The sequence below is a fragment of the Alexandromys fortis genome, unplaced genomic scaffold (genome assembly GCF_014885135.2).
Source record: "Alexandromys fortis isolate MF-2015 unplaced genomic scaffold, M_Fortis_MF-2015_v1.1 scaffold_63, whole genome shotgun sequence".
Classification (NCBI taxonomy): domain Eukaryota; kingdom Metazoa; phylum Chordata; class Mammalia; order Rodentia; family Cricetidae; genus Alexandromys; species Alexandromys fortis.
The window spans coordinates 4988322-5003331 of NW_026067953.1; the positions used below are offsets into that span (position 1 = coordinate 4988322).

The window sequence follows — 15010 nt, forward strand, 5'->3', positions numbered from 1 at the left end:
GCGGCCAGTGTGCCAGCCCTGGAGATGCCAAACAAGGAAGAGATCTGAGGGGCTGCCACCTGGTGCTGAGGTGCAGTGGCTACAAAGAGGGATGACAAAGTGGGGGGAAGGCCTTTCTAGTAACCAAGCCAGCCTGTAATTGCCCAGAGTGAACAGTGCCAGGAGATGAAGTGGGTAGCTTGCCACTCAGAGGGGCAGCCCAGGGGTGAAGCAGGAAGCTATAAATAGTAAGGCACGAGGAGGCTGGATAAACAGAGCCTGGCCACAGCAACCGGCCCCAGGGGAGGGGAGAGGCAGGGAACATATGGAGCTCTCAGAAGCCATGCTGGGCAACTCCTGAGCATGCCGGGACACACAACTGCACACACCATGCTGCCCTCTCTCCATCATGGAGGCTGGTTGTTGTCTTTCTGCATTGACTGAGGATCCATACCCAGACCTGGGGCAACGCAAGCAGGGCAGACAACAGCAGCTTCAGCATCCTGTCTCTGCAAGGCTTCTCCCTCGAGGAGGCAAGGCACTGCCTCCAATCTCCAGGCAAGAAACAAGGAAAGGAAAAATGCAGCTGGAGTGGGAAGAAGAAGCTGGCGGGAACAGCGGCAGACAGATGGACAGACTTCTCTCTGATCGTGTCTGTTAGGAGATGGGGGATTTTGCACAATCCCTAAGTACGACATTGCTCCGATCTTCAGGGGCTCTGTAGCCTGCCCATCGATCGTGCTGCATTTGACCTCCAGACTAAGACTGGAGGTCAGATGGGGAAGGAGACCGTGAACCCAGCGTCTCCACCTCTCCTTGTTCTCTCTTCATTAGCTGCTCCTGCCTGTGTCTCCTTCCATGACCTTCACTGGCATCCTGGTTGGTGACTGCCAGGGCCCTGGAGACCCTTCTTGGCCTGGGGCCCTCATGAAGGCTGTGGCTAGGTTTCTCACAGAAATGCTGAAAGCACTGAAAGAAATAAAGCTCTCTAAAATTATCCTACAGAGCCGGGAATGCAGCTCAGCCAAAGTCCACATTTCAATCTCATCTCTGGCTACATAACAAGCTTGGAGCCAGCTTGGGTCACATGGAACCCCACCTTAAAAAAAAAAAAAAAGATAAAATAAAAAAGAATTTACACCTTTAACACATGAACACTTTTAAAACTCAACTCAGCACTCGGATATAAGTAGGGTTGGGGCTATGCCAGGGAGAGGATTACAGTCAGAGAGTTACAGGGATGGAGAGGGGAGCGGTTCATTTGGTCAAAAAAAAAACATTAAAAACAATCCTGTTAGCAAATCAGGAGAACCTGACCTATGTCCAGGAGTCCAGGATGAGAGCCTTTCAGGAAAGACACGGAAGACTCTAAGTGCTCGATCCACATGCCCTGCCTTTCTTTTCCAGAGTCTCCATTCTCCTTCTCAACCTAGGGACCAGTTCATCAGAAGGATGTACACGTAAAGTAATAAACACAGCACACAGCGGCTAGGAGCTGAGGAACGGGCGTGAATCTTAGCCAGCTCTGATCAGATCATGTTTCCGCCACGATGGGCTGGTTATGTGACCTGATCCTAAGGACCTTTCCAGCCTGTGACTTAATTGCAGCCACAGTCTGCAGCTTTTCCTGAAATGCCATCTAAAAATGGATTTTAAGTATAGAGTTCTTTTGAAACGTAAAGCATCACTTGAAAGCCATATTCCCGGCTAAGCAGGTTAACTGCTAGTTGCAGAACTATGCCTGTTGTGTACCTGCTTAGCAGTGGATTGGGCTGGCCGGAGGTGTGGGCAGCCTCCCATTCCAAACGCCAGGAAACGGAGGTTAACCAAGGGGAATGAGAGTTCTGCAGTCAGGGCAGGTAAGGGCAGCCCCAGGCAGAGAGCCAGCTTGTCTGAGAATGCTTGGCAGTATCTCTTGGATCTTTTAAAATGCATACAAAGAAGAAAGGGCCATGTCAAACTTCCTAAGGTTACCAGGAAGGCTATGACCGGGATCTGGAATTCCTATCAGTCTACCATAAACCTACTGTGGCTCTAAGGATGGGCGCTTTCTTGTGGGAAATGTCCATCTCCAAAGTGGGGGAACTCTCCTTGCTTAGAAGGCCATGGTCTCTTCAGAAGGCCAGAGAGTCCCAAACCCACTGGAATCCTAGTCGCAGGCACAAGACGGGCAGGGAGGCACCAGTCCCTGACGGTGTCACTGGAAGATCTGCCGTGCCAGTTACTTTCTGCACACGTGTGGCACGGCAGTGCCATACAGTAAGACAAACAGATCCTAGTGCACCGCCTCTCCGCTCAGTGCGGCTCCGGCTGGTTGCGGGATGTAGACAGAGGCACTGGCCTCAAGTTGGGAGGAGAGCACAGATGTCTTCATTTCAGGTCAGCTATGAAGATGAGACAAGGAAAGACACCAGGAAGTGGACAAGAGTCCAGCCGAAGCAAAGCAGAGAGCTGTCAATCAATCTGACATTGCTCAGTGAGCCCTAATTAATGACATCGGCCTTGCCCTTCTCTCTGTGCCCACCTAGCACATAGGGCAGAGAGGGTGCAATGTGATATTGCGCTTCCATTTTTAGGCTAAAGCCACGTGGGCAGGCCAGACTTTCCATAACACGCCCTAATTTATTATTGAAGCCCTCACGGAAAATAAGGTCTACAATAGGGTGCTGCTTAGCCCCGCCATGGGTGAGCTGGTCCAGGGAACCTCACCTACAAAGCCATAGCAATGATTCCAGCAGGAGAAAGGTCTCCAGAAGAAGTGGTTAGGGGCTCTCTTTCTCATCTCCTCGTTCTGATGATGTGTGAGATCTCTCTCATCCTCAAAAGCACCTCTGCACTGGCTCACGCATATGCATGGCTGCATGTGGACATGCAGAATGCACGTCAACCACACACTTGCTGTGAAAGTGATCTTACAAGTGTGGGGCTATGTCGGCATTAGTTCTTCCTACAGTCTGGGATGTCAATGAGAAGGTTAAGTTCACAAACTATGGTGCTGTATGCTATAGAAATATCTACTCACAACCTGCTTGTATCTCAGGGGGAGAATTCAAAAGCATCATGGCACTGGCAGCATCAATGTCAGGATCTGGAAAAATCAACCAATAAATAACATTATTTACAACGGGGCTGGTGTGTATGCGTTTTCTTTCCCCCTGCAAAGTTACAGATTAGGAATGTGATAGAGAAAGAAAAAAAACATCCAGGAACCAGATGAGGGATCTCAGAGGTGACTTCTGTACCTTTTGGACTTGAGAGAAAGAAAAGTTATTTTAGAATGAGATTTTAAGGAACATGCTAGATTTTTTTTTTTTTTAAATCTATAAGCATGTCTTCTTGCTTTGTTAATGTCGAGACCTGCTCTGTGGGTGTCCGATAGCTGCTGGTCTAGGCGGCCCTCACCTTTTACCAGGGGTGGAGGAGCAGAAGAGCTGGTAACAATAGGAAGGTCAGCCTGGGATTCTTAAATGCTTGGGGGGAGGGGGGAGCAGGTCATAGCATCACCAGGAAGAGAAAGCACCGAATACACCTGCATCCAGTCAGATATAAACAAGACATTTGGTCATTTTCATTCATCTGCAGAATGGAAATCGTATTTTAGGAGGCTACATGTGAACACTGCGCTGTTGGAGGTGATGAAGGCATTTAAAAGAAAAGGCACATAAAAATACAAAGAAAAGAATTTAAAAAGTTCTGATGTCAAAGGCACAGTGCTTATGTTCTCATTTATTATTGCTTTTAATCTGCTCCTTCCCCAAATATTCATCACTTTATTGCTATAATTCTTAATAGGTTTCTGAATCCTTACCAATCCACCGGTTGACAGATGGCAGGTTATATAGAGACAGAGAAAAATATTATCCTCTTTAGAACTAAATTCATTTTCCTCTGAGAAACAGCAGCGCTGCTGCTATGGAAATGAAGGTCACCATGACAACGGTAAACAACCCCCAAGAATGGTCACTGAATAGGCTGAAAAGAACATCTGCCCCAGCCCAGCATCCCAGCTGCCCCGGGGCGAAATTCGCTAACAGTGCAGTGAGGCCTTGTGACAGAAGCTGCCGCCTGTCCCCTGTCTAAAGAAATGAAGTGTGCAATTGAAGTCGACATCACAATGCCTGCCCTTGCAGATTACGGCCTCCGCTTCTGCTAAGCCCAGTAACTAACGACTGGGGAGGGGGGGCTCGCACTTGTCAGTTTTCGTACAAATTACATACCAAAAAATTCAATTTACTACTAATGGCTCCATGGCACTTTATTTTGGGTATTATGCGAGAAAATTACTTTTTTACTGTTTAAAAAAAAGTACATTTTTCATACTTTATATGTGCAGTTTAATTCCAAGGGAGCAATGAATGCATGATAAAGCCCTGTGAGCGATTAATAATATGGATATGCTGGTTTCAGAAGACAATGCCTCAAGAAAAAAAAAAAGAAGGTAAAGAAACTCCACTCTGCCCTTTTCTACTTGCCTGCAGGAGGCCTGTTACTTACACAACATAATGGAGTAAAACTTTATTTTAATAAGCACACTGTATGAGAAACAGGTAAATTAGCTTCTCTGGCAACTCCTGGGGTGACATTGCTCAGTCAGTCAGTCCCTCCCCACTGACACATGTTCAGTGATTCACAGAAAAGCTTCAAGTTCCACTCTGCTCACAGCAGTGATGGCCCAGCAGTGATGGCCTTGAGCACCCAAGGGAGGCAAGGGACGAGCATGGGCATGGTGCCTCTTTGGAGAGAACTCTTTGCTTTCAGGGAGGAGCTCAAATACGTGCTTTTTCTTTTCCTTGTACAAACCTTCACTTCCATCTTTGTGAAGATCCAAATGCAACAGGTGGCCAGGGTGGCCCTCCAGGCTACAAGGTCCCTATCTCCCCAGGTGAGGGTCCAGAGGTAAAGGGGGAGCTAAGATATGCAATGGGGAGGGGGGAGGAAGTCTGAGGGCCACACAGCCTTAGTGGAAGAAAGACACAAGATGGATAGAGAGTGAAAAGCTATAGCAGCTTCAACACTCAAATGAATCACTGAGAACCTAAACTTGAGGGTCTACCCAACATCTCCCCATGACGCCCCCTACCCCACCCAAACCAAGCTAACCAAGTACAGGATGCTGACACTCTTCCCCCACTTTCCACTGAGCAGATGGACCAGGTCTGATCCTCCACCCATGGAGTTGCTGATGCTATCAAGAACTCAAGCGTTCCCTGCCCCCGGAATTCTGGGGGAACAGGTAGGTTTCTCATGATCTAACAGACCATGCACGCCTGACACTCCCAAGTCCCAAATGGAGGCCAGGGCATGGGATCCTCAACCCAACCTGTCATCCAAACACAATGACTACACAATGGTATGTGATCATGGGCACAGGAATCCACCCTGTCGGCCCTTCTCCGGGCGGCTACAGTGAGTGCTTCCTCCTAAGCAGTGAACTGTATACAGAGATGGCTTGTATGCAATTAATCATGGTGAGTTTATAATTTGTACCCAAGTTACAGTGACCTCAACCAAGATGGGCATAGCAGAGAAATCCATTTCTGCCAGCCACCCCTGAGTTTCTGGGTGTTAGACTACAGGTGCCCCCAAGAAACCACAGATTTGCTTTCTGCTCTTTGTCTGTAACGTGGTATGACGTGGCATTGGTAGTTCCTTCCTTTCAGCTACTGTTGAGGTATTCCACTGAATGGCTACACGGTCATTTGTTTACCCATTCATTCTCGTGCAGAGTGACGTGTGGTTCGCCCCTAGCTTTGAAAACTACAAAAAAAGCTACTATGAATGCTTGCACCGAACTTCTAGAACATGTTTTGTCATAGAGGGCTGTGAAGCCACTCTCTAGAGATATTGTACAAGGAACAAGCTCTAGCTGGTCCATATTGCATCAGCACTCGAAATTGTTAGCCATTTGGTGAGTATGTAATGGTGTTTCAGTGTGGTTTTGAATTTGTATTTTACTAATGACAAATTGTGTTATGTTTTCCCATGTGTTAAATTGTTCTTTGTGAATCTTCTTTTGGGAAAACTTTCAGTCTTTTGTCCATTTTTAAATTGGGTTGTACAACTTCTTCAGCTACACGGTGCACATATTCTGAAGCTTTGATGAGATATGTATTCTTCCAAGTCCATGACTCACTCAGCTTCTCGATAGTATACTTCAACTAAGTCTTTACTTTCTCTGAGATCTAATTTACTAATTTGTTCTTCCACAGCTTACAGTTGAGACATTTTGTTAAATGGCATCCTTTTCTGTTTTCATCCATTAGTTTACAGAGTGTATAATTATCTGAGTTCAATACCCACACTCACAAGTAAATAAAAACGGTAGCAACCAATTGCATCTATCTCTTTTCTCATGTGGTATGCATGCTATCAGAGACCCCAACATTGTATAAACAAGATTTAGAGGGCCTCTGTGCCCCTAGTCTGAACTAGGCAGCCTCAGAGGACCCTTTGCCAGACATGTGTCTATGGTAAAGATCCTGAGCTCTGCTACAATGCCTGCCACAGAGGTCCTGACCCACTGTAACAGCCACAGTTCTGCAGGATCTCTCCAGAAAGTCTCGGCTTTCGTTCCTATCTAATCATGAATGGAAGGAGCAATCGGGCAGTATAAAACATACGAACCAGGGGTTACAATCGAGTAAGTGTCTTCCCCACGGACCTATTCCAAGATCAACATATATGAAAATATCTGGAAACTGTCTATGCAAAAAAACAAGTATTTCTGTATAGTCATAGGGATATGAATATGTATTTATACTCAAACACATGAATCTATTTTTAAAATATGGGTTTAAAGCAGTGGTTCTCAACCTGTGGGTCATGACCCCCTTGGGGGTCGAATGGCCCTTATGTAGGAGTTGCATATCACATAGCCTGCATACCAGATGTTTACATTACAAGTCATAGCAGGAGCAAAATTAGCAGTTATGAGTAGCAACAGATTAATTTTGTGGTTGGGATCACCACAGCATGAGGAACTGTATAAAGGGGTTGCAGCATTAGGAAGATTGAGAACCACTGGTTTAGAGTACTTCCCCTGATCTCTCTCTCTCTTTCTCCCCATGTGTGTGGCTTCAGTCTGAAAATATTAAGTTGAGGGGCTGGAGAGATGGCTCAGAGGTTAAGAGCATTGCCTGCTCTTCCAAAGGTTCTGAGTTCAATTCCCAGCAACCACATAGTGGCTCACAACCATCTGTAACAGGGTCTGGTGCCCTCTTCTGGCCTGCAGGCATACAAACAGACAGAATATTGTATACATAATAAATAAATAAATATTTTTAAAAAAGAAAATATTAAGTTGACCCCAATAAATTATTTTAATATTTGCTACTGTGCTCATCTGCTGACACGATTTATAATATAAACTTTACCACAGGCAGGTTCCACCACAAGTACTGGGTGTGTGCACACACATACGCATGTGTGTATGAGCTGGCAGTATCTGCAGTTCACTGAAGGTCTTAGAAGGAATCTCCTGCTTAAAGGGGGCAACTCCCATATCTGTAAAATAGCTGGCTATAGCTTAATTGCTTTTCACTTAATAATGTATCTCGGCAACCTTTTGTTAACATTGTTGAAAGTTTTTGCAATGACGGTTTTATGTGGAGAAAACCGCCTCACTGTACAGGCGCTCTCTTCTTAGCAGACGATGTCTTTCCAAGAAGGGAGGAGGAGCATATGAAATGACTATGGAATCTGCCAGGAGCTTGAGCTCCCTCCGCCCCACAAATCCTGGGAGCCCCCCCCCAAAGTGCTGCCTCTGTAAGGCCCTCATTCAATATACCCCCTTTTGTTACTCTACCCGCCCTTCCTCTATCACTGATCCCCATGGGTGACAGGGCCTTCATGGGTTTCCCCTCTGGTTTGCATTCAATAAAGTCGGTCACCTGAAGCCAAGATACTTTTTGATGGAAGCATCCATTTAGGGTAAGCTGGAAACAGTTTAGAGGCCAGGGGAGATATTTTGGGGTTTGGGGATTCTTCTGCTTCAGAGGAACACCTGATTCCACAGGAGGACAGCTAAGGAAGGGCAGAAGTGGGTAGACTATGTAGAACGTTCCCTCGGGTTCCTGAAGGTGAGGTGAGGGACTTCCTCCCATGATCCAGCGCAGTTTATCAGTCTAAGAAAAGATGAGGGTATTTTGTTCAGGACTCATGAGGACCTCCCTGGTAGGAAAAGCATTTCTGTCCTATTTGGAAAGCCACAGTGAAGCAGAGGGGTTCAGAAGAATAAAGCAGCATGACATTTTATTCTGAGATGAGGGATTCTCCCCAACAGCTCTGCAACCCAGTACAAGAAAGTAAGTGATTTTACTACAGGTTAGTTCAGTACGGCACCCAGCATGCTGTCACTGGTGCCTGGAGGAGTTCTGACCTTCATCCGTGCAGAGCCAATCCCAAATCCTGTACTGGAAGGGTTCCCCCCCTTGATTACGCTTTGGTAACGGTATCGCTTCTCTGAACTGGTCATCTCTGATGTGGTTATATCTTATCACGCCGCCTCTTCTCTGGAGTAAAGGGTGGCACGGCTTGTTTTCAAACCCTCTTTTCTTGAATGTACGCAAGTCGAATCATGCTAGTGAGAAAAACAGGCTTCCAAGTGTCTGCCATCGGTGATTCAGCTGCTTGGATCAGGATAACACTGAATCTTGTTTTCCAGGCATGTGGAGAAGGTTCCCTTCGGGAGTAGCGGAGGTTTCCCCCGTGGGCAGAACGGGGAAAAGGCACTAGATAGATGCGGCGGGAGGACTGCCAGGTTCAAGTCCTGTGTCTGCTGCTAGTTAACACGGAACTTTGATGCTGCTGGGCCTGACCTCGCTCAGTTTAAAATGGTGTGGGACACGAGGAGTCAGAGTTGGTACCAGTTTCCACCTTGTTCTAGCTTCCTGTAATGTCACTTGACGTCTTCTGCCCTTTCTGATTTGTGGCTGACAACACTATGGACTTCCAGGGACACCTTCCAGATGGGACATCTGTTCCAAAGCCTCTGGCATCTGAGGACAGTCACACCAAGGCTGGGAGAACAACTATTCCCTGCAAAGCTGTGGCCTATGGGGATGGGTGTTTTGTGGGTTCTTGGTAAGACTTCTGTTGGGCGTCAGACAGAAGTGCCTGGAAAGACCATGTGTTTAACGCAACCTCAGAATATAAAGGTCAACAGAAAGCACTGGTTCAGTCCAGACTTTAAAAAGAAAAGACAAAGCTCAGAGCTGACAGACCTGCCAAAATGACAAGAGCAAAACATTTTTCAGATAGCAATCTGGAGGTTTATTTATGCTTGAACTCATTTGATCTTCCATACAGCGAGTATGTTCTCCTTCCCTGCTCGTCCTTACACCTCAGGTGTTTTACTTGAGGTAATTTCTAAGTAATTCCTCAAAAGACACGGGAAAAAATGGCACATACTGAATATGAGTGTTGAAATAAGAAGCGGCGGAGCTGCGTCCCCAACACCCCGGCCGCTTGGCTAGCTCATGCCCGAAATAACAACACACAAACTATATTCATTTAAGAACTGCTTGGCCCATGAACTCTAGCCCTTACAGGCTAATTCTCGCACCTGGACTAGCCCATTTCTAATGATGTGTGTAAGCACCCAAGGTGCGCTTACCGGGAAGATTCTAGCCTCCATTCATCATGGTGTCTCTGCTCCAGCGCAGAGCTGTCGAGTCTCTCCGGGAGCAGAGCAGAGTCTGACCTCACTTCCTCTTCCGCCCAGAATTCTATTCTGTTTACTCCTCCCATCTATGTTCTAAGCTGAGGCCAAGCAGTTGGTTTATTATAACTTAACCAATGAAATCAACAGATTGATATATGACACTCCCACATCAGGCATGGACAATCAGATGCACGCATGGACGTCCTCTGACAGCCCTTCCTACACAGTGAGTGGGCTGTGGAGGGCTCTTCCTTACCTGTCTCACTCACTGTTGTATCCTTAGCACCTACGATACTCGGGACCTAACAGCGTGGAGACAGGCACACACGGGATAAATGAATGGGCAACCTTATCTTACCCTCTGCTCAGGTGACTAGACCTATCTGGAACGCAGCCCTCAGCTGGGAATGGTACCTGGGTGCTAGGCTCTGGATGACAGCAAAGTCACAGTCCCTAATGATAGAAACCCCGGTTTGTAAAAACCAGGGGGCACGGAATTACATACGCACGGGAAAGATAAGGCTCCTTGCAGCAGGAATGCAAAGCAAGAGGCTGTGAATGTAACCCCAGAAAGCGCAGAAAAAGGTAAGTGAATTGGGGGGGGGGGGATAAAAGGAGGACGTGACCCTTCTAGGTATGGGTTGAGGAGAAGCTTTATTGTAGATATAAGGGAGGTAACAGGCAAAGGCATCTGGGCAAGTCCGGAGTGGACCTGGCTGACAGGCAGAGCCAGGCCATCCATGAGGAGAGGGAAAAGGGGCAAGGGGACAGGAGGAGAGAGGAACCTGGAGTGACTGCCAAGAGGCCGAAAGGGAAAAGGACAAAATGGCTGGGTTATAAAGGGAAGAGCAACTGGGGGAAAGAGCAGTTCAGGCCCTGGGCTGGAGAGTTCAAGTTGGGGGATAAGGTATGCCAGCCAAGAGGACCCTTTAACAAGTAGGGACTGAGGGATGCTGGGAGACTGTGAAGGCCAGTATCAGCTTTGATCGGTTAATATGAAGGAAAAAGGACCTGACCAACAAGAAACACTAGAACATGAGAAAAACAAGCAATAAAAAAATGCACAAGGATGCATAGCATTTCCCGGGGGCTGAGTAGATCTGCTCAGTTTCTCTTACTGCGAAGCCAGTGTTTCTCAACTGGGGGCGACTCTGCTCCCCCTCCCTGCCCAAGGACATATGGCAATGTCTGGAAACATTTTTGAATGGCATGGCTGGATGGGATGGTGTTTAACATTCCATGGTGTGCAGGATAAAACAGTATCCGGTCCATACATGATAGGGGTGAGCGGGGCCGGCTGAGTTAACATGCACACATGCTACAGCTGAGAAAAGAAAGTTCTGAACCATTGTCTTAAATAGAGCACACCAGGCACACATAAAAATTCACCTTGTTGCTGATGCCCGCCTTCCCTTTGCCTAAGCAAAATCTCTGCGAGAGATATAGGATATCTCCATTTGTGGCTTTGAAATCACTGAAGCTTTGGCTTCTGTTGCAATCAATCAAGATATCCAAAGCAGCTGCAAGTGTCTGGCCAGCAACAGAAGGCGGTTGGGAGCACTGTTGGCTCCAGTGACGTCACTTGCCACCAGCACTTCCACTTCCCCACTGTTATGGAGACAGAAGCCTTAAGTGGGCTGCGCTGGGGAAGAAACGGCAACGAGAGGGAGGATCTACAGGCACGGCAACTGAGATGGGGTAGGGGGAGCAACCTACCGGCTTTGGGAGAACACAAAGCTTCCCACAAAAGCTGATGCCAGGGTGTAACTTCAACACTGTCTTCATGACAGGGGATGGACACAGAGGCAGCAGGAGGGCATCATCAGAGAGAACTCAGTCAGTTAGGCTGGTGGCCCAGGCCTCTAGCCCCGGAGTTGGGTACTTTAGACAGCTCAGGCATCCCTGGTAAGCTAGTATCTCGCCACTTGGGAACAAAAGCAGGGGGATTGTCCATGCGTTTCAGGCCAGCATGATCTACATAGAAAGTTCCAGGCCAGCCATGGGGACACCTTGATTAAAAGAAGTATTCTGCAGGGAAGTGGTGGTGGTGGTGGGGTTATTGTTTAGAGAGAGGACAAAAGTGCTGGCTGAGCAAGCCCCATGACCTGAGTTCAAATCCTGTAGCCCCTTAAAAAGCTGCATGTGGTGGCCCTATGCCCGCAATCCCAGCATTCACGGAGAGATGGGAAGCAGAGACAGAAGAATGATCTAGAAGCTTGGCATAAACAGGAGCAGAGACAAGGCAGACCGTTCCTCAGCAAGCTGGGGGAAGAGGCCACCTTCTGAAAGTTGTTCTCTGACCTTAATGCATGCGCTATTATAAAAGCACACTCACATAAGCAAAAAAATACGTGTGCATGTACACAAACTTACATAAAATCAAGAAAAAATGAAAAGGCCCCCAAGAAATGGAGGCCTTTGGGCTTCAGAGAGACCCAGAGGCACTGAGAACACCTTCATCCTTGCCACACTCTTGCTATCTCAGAGTTGGCTCATCTGAGACCCAGAGATCACAGGTCCCTGAATCTGATTCTCCACACAGGATATCTATCCAAAGGGATCTTCCCAAAGTCTTGTTGCTCTGAAGACATGACACAAGTTCAAAACCAACAATAAACAAAAAAAACTGAGAGCCAGCTGCTAGGGCCAGGGGAGAGGAGGTGTGAGCCACACAGCAATTTAGCTGCTAGGAGGCTCTCATTTCCACATCTGAGTCTTTCTCAGATTCCAACCTGGCCGGGAAAATCTAGAGAAAGAAGCGCCTGGGTTCAAGTGGTAGCATCAGCAGGAACTCTGAAAACTAGATAAACATTGATCTAAGGGACACCCAAGTCCAAAGCAGTTTTCCCACCTATGCCTCCAAACCCACTTATTACCCTAACTCCACTTCCCTGCTGAGCTCAGAGCGCATCCCGGCCTGGAAATCAGACGCCAGCCAGGGCTGGGGTCTCTCTAGGTCCACCCGGCCCGTCTCTAAGGTGGCTGGAGGATCTCGGGGTCAGACACTGTCACTGCTGCTGTTTCTCTGCTAGAGAACGAAAAGCAGCATGACAGCCATTTCCAGGCAGAAGCTTCCACACGTCCACGTGCTCTGGGCAGCATGAAGACCTTACCGCTGACGTCCTCTGTCTCGGGGGAGTGCTGCAGGCCACACTATCCGTTTTGTTGAGCCTGCAGTTTTAGTCCATGGGATCCCTCCACACCTTTCGTCTGGTGTTCGAAACTTTGCGAATGTTTGCCTCCGAAATGCCTTTGACTGACTGACAGATGTCTTTCTACCTGCCTGAGAGCCAAACAAGCTCCAATTGATTGTAAAAAACAATCCAAACTTCTAGACTTGAAGACGAGGACAAGGGTGGCAAGAGACTTGGCACAGGTCAGGGTTTTGTCCTGTGGATCATGGGAAGAGGAGCTGAGTCCATGAGCTGCCCCTCGGGGCTTGGAGTCTCTGCTTTGAAAACCTCTTGCTTACTGGTAGTTTTATTTGTTGTTTATTTTGTTTTCAACTAGGGACATAGCTAGAGTCTCTGGTACACGCTGCCTTCCTGTGGGGCCGGGGACAGAAATGGGGACTCCTACAAAAGCTCTGAAGCCCCCACAGACTGCCCGCCTTAGTATCTGGGAGGAAAGACAAGCCAGACCCATAAGCTGGAGACAACTAGGTGCTTGAGATGAGAACAGAAACCTGGTGGGAAACCTGAGTGCCCAGGCAGCTGGGCAGCTAACTGGCAGGTAGGGCACCTGTCCTCGGCCTGCTTGCCCCCTCCATGCTGCCAGCTTGCCTGCCCAGTTCCCGGTTCCCCCAACCAACTACTCCCCATTTACTGGAAGACCAGCTACTGCTCTGCCCTCCACCCCAGAAACCACTTCCTCTTTTTGTAACGTGCTGAGTTCCTGGCCTCCACTGGGAGTAGTGGGGTTCATGGCTGCCGAAACAGGAATTCCACAAGCAGGGCATCTTCAGCGGCGCAGGCTTCAAATGGGCAAATGTGCAAAGCCACTTCTCCAGGAGGAGCGAAGCCTTAGCTTGACACTGGCTAGCGCAGGAGCCAGAGGAAATAAGGCTCAAAACCTGCTACTCACATGCTCCTGGAGGTGTCAGGACCCCAGAATTTACTATGAAAACTTGGTTGTTCAAATCCTGTCTGGGGTATCTTATTGGAAAGATCAGAAAGAAAGATAGATATAAACAGATGGGTATGCAAGTGAATATCTCCTCTCTTTCTCATACACAACAACAACAAACCCTCCCCAAACCAAAATAAAACACCAGACTACCTATCCAGAAGTAAATTATACTCTTTTTCAACAAAAATAAGGCCCCTGACATGAAAGTCCAGGCCACTCTACATGGTAAGGAGGCTACCAGGGAAGGCAGGCTGAGTTACAACTCACTCAAATTTTATTTTCCTCTGGAACAGAAGTCTAATGTAAACCTCCCCTGTAGGAAGTGCTAACCAAGCCAAGCAGGCCCAAGGTCAGGCCTGTCTGGTTAGTGCTGGGAGGGAAGATGATGGGGGAGGGGACGAATCTTAGCGCCCTTCTGACCCCTGTAGGCAATTAACTATATTTCCAAGAAGGAGGTGCCCTTATGTTTAACTCTGTAGGCATAACTGGACATAATTAGACGTCATAATTATGGCTCTCTTTCTAAAATGTGACCATAGTATCCACGTTGACCTCTGGTGGCAGCCTGGCCTCCAGGCTGGGAAGTACAAACATTGAGGATCCAGCCTCTAGCCAATGGCCTTACCACCGTGGACAGCCAAGGCCCCCCAGAAACTTCTAAGGTCAGGCATCTACACTTACTCTCTGGGGAGTAAACATGGGATCTCTTTGGGGTTTCCTAATTATCCCTTTGCACTGAGAAATATTTTACTTTAAACAGGCCCAGACTAAGCCAGAGCCTTGTCGCCTCTCAGGCCATGTGGGAAGGGCCAAACGGCCATTCAAATTAATATGCCAGTAATTACTGTGCGTCTACCGGCTAATTACCCATGAAATGACCAAGTTGAAAAGATCAATTTCTGATCAGCTTTTCGCTTGCGTGTTTTGTGAAAGTTGCCATGGAGGCTCTAGGTCACTTAAAAACGCCGATGTATTATTAGTTGATTATACCCTATCAGCCCCCAACCAGCCAGAGATCTAAGCTTAGCCCAAATCATGCTACTGAACAAAACACTCCACAGAAAGCCAAACAGGGTTTTCAGATGGGCAGAGAGCTCTCAGCTTTGGGCAGAGAAACACAGGATTTGTGAGGTGAAGGGATACCCTGAAACCATGTTACGGATGAAAAGGAAGAGGTGGGCCCGGGTAAAGTGAGAGAGCAGCCCACAGGACCCACCCTGAACGGTGAAGACTGACTCTTCA

The 15010-nt window shown here is 47.7% G+C and overlaps 1 protein-coding gene across 11 annotated transcripts in view; it reads right to left on the minus strand.

Annotated features, from left to right (window-relative positions):
* The window catches only part of Foxn3 (forkhead box N3), a 370445-nt gene that overhangs the window by 23983 nt on the left and 331452 nt on the right, over positions 1 to 15010 (minus strand). For 9 of the 11 annotated variants that reach the window (XM_050151430.1, XM_050151427.1, XM_050151429.1 and 6 more), the window contains one exon: positions 3002 to 3067. The exons of 1 other annotated variant lie outside the window; for it this stretch is intronic. In XM_050151430.1, coding sequence (XP_050007387.1) covers positions 3002 to 3067 — 66 coding nt within the window. The remainder of the gene's footprint in view (positions 1 to 3001; positions 3068 to 15010) is intronic. One more of the 11 variants, XM_050151435.1, reaches the window with a different exon arrangement.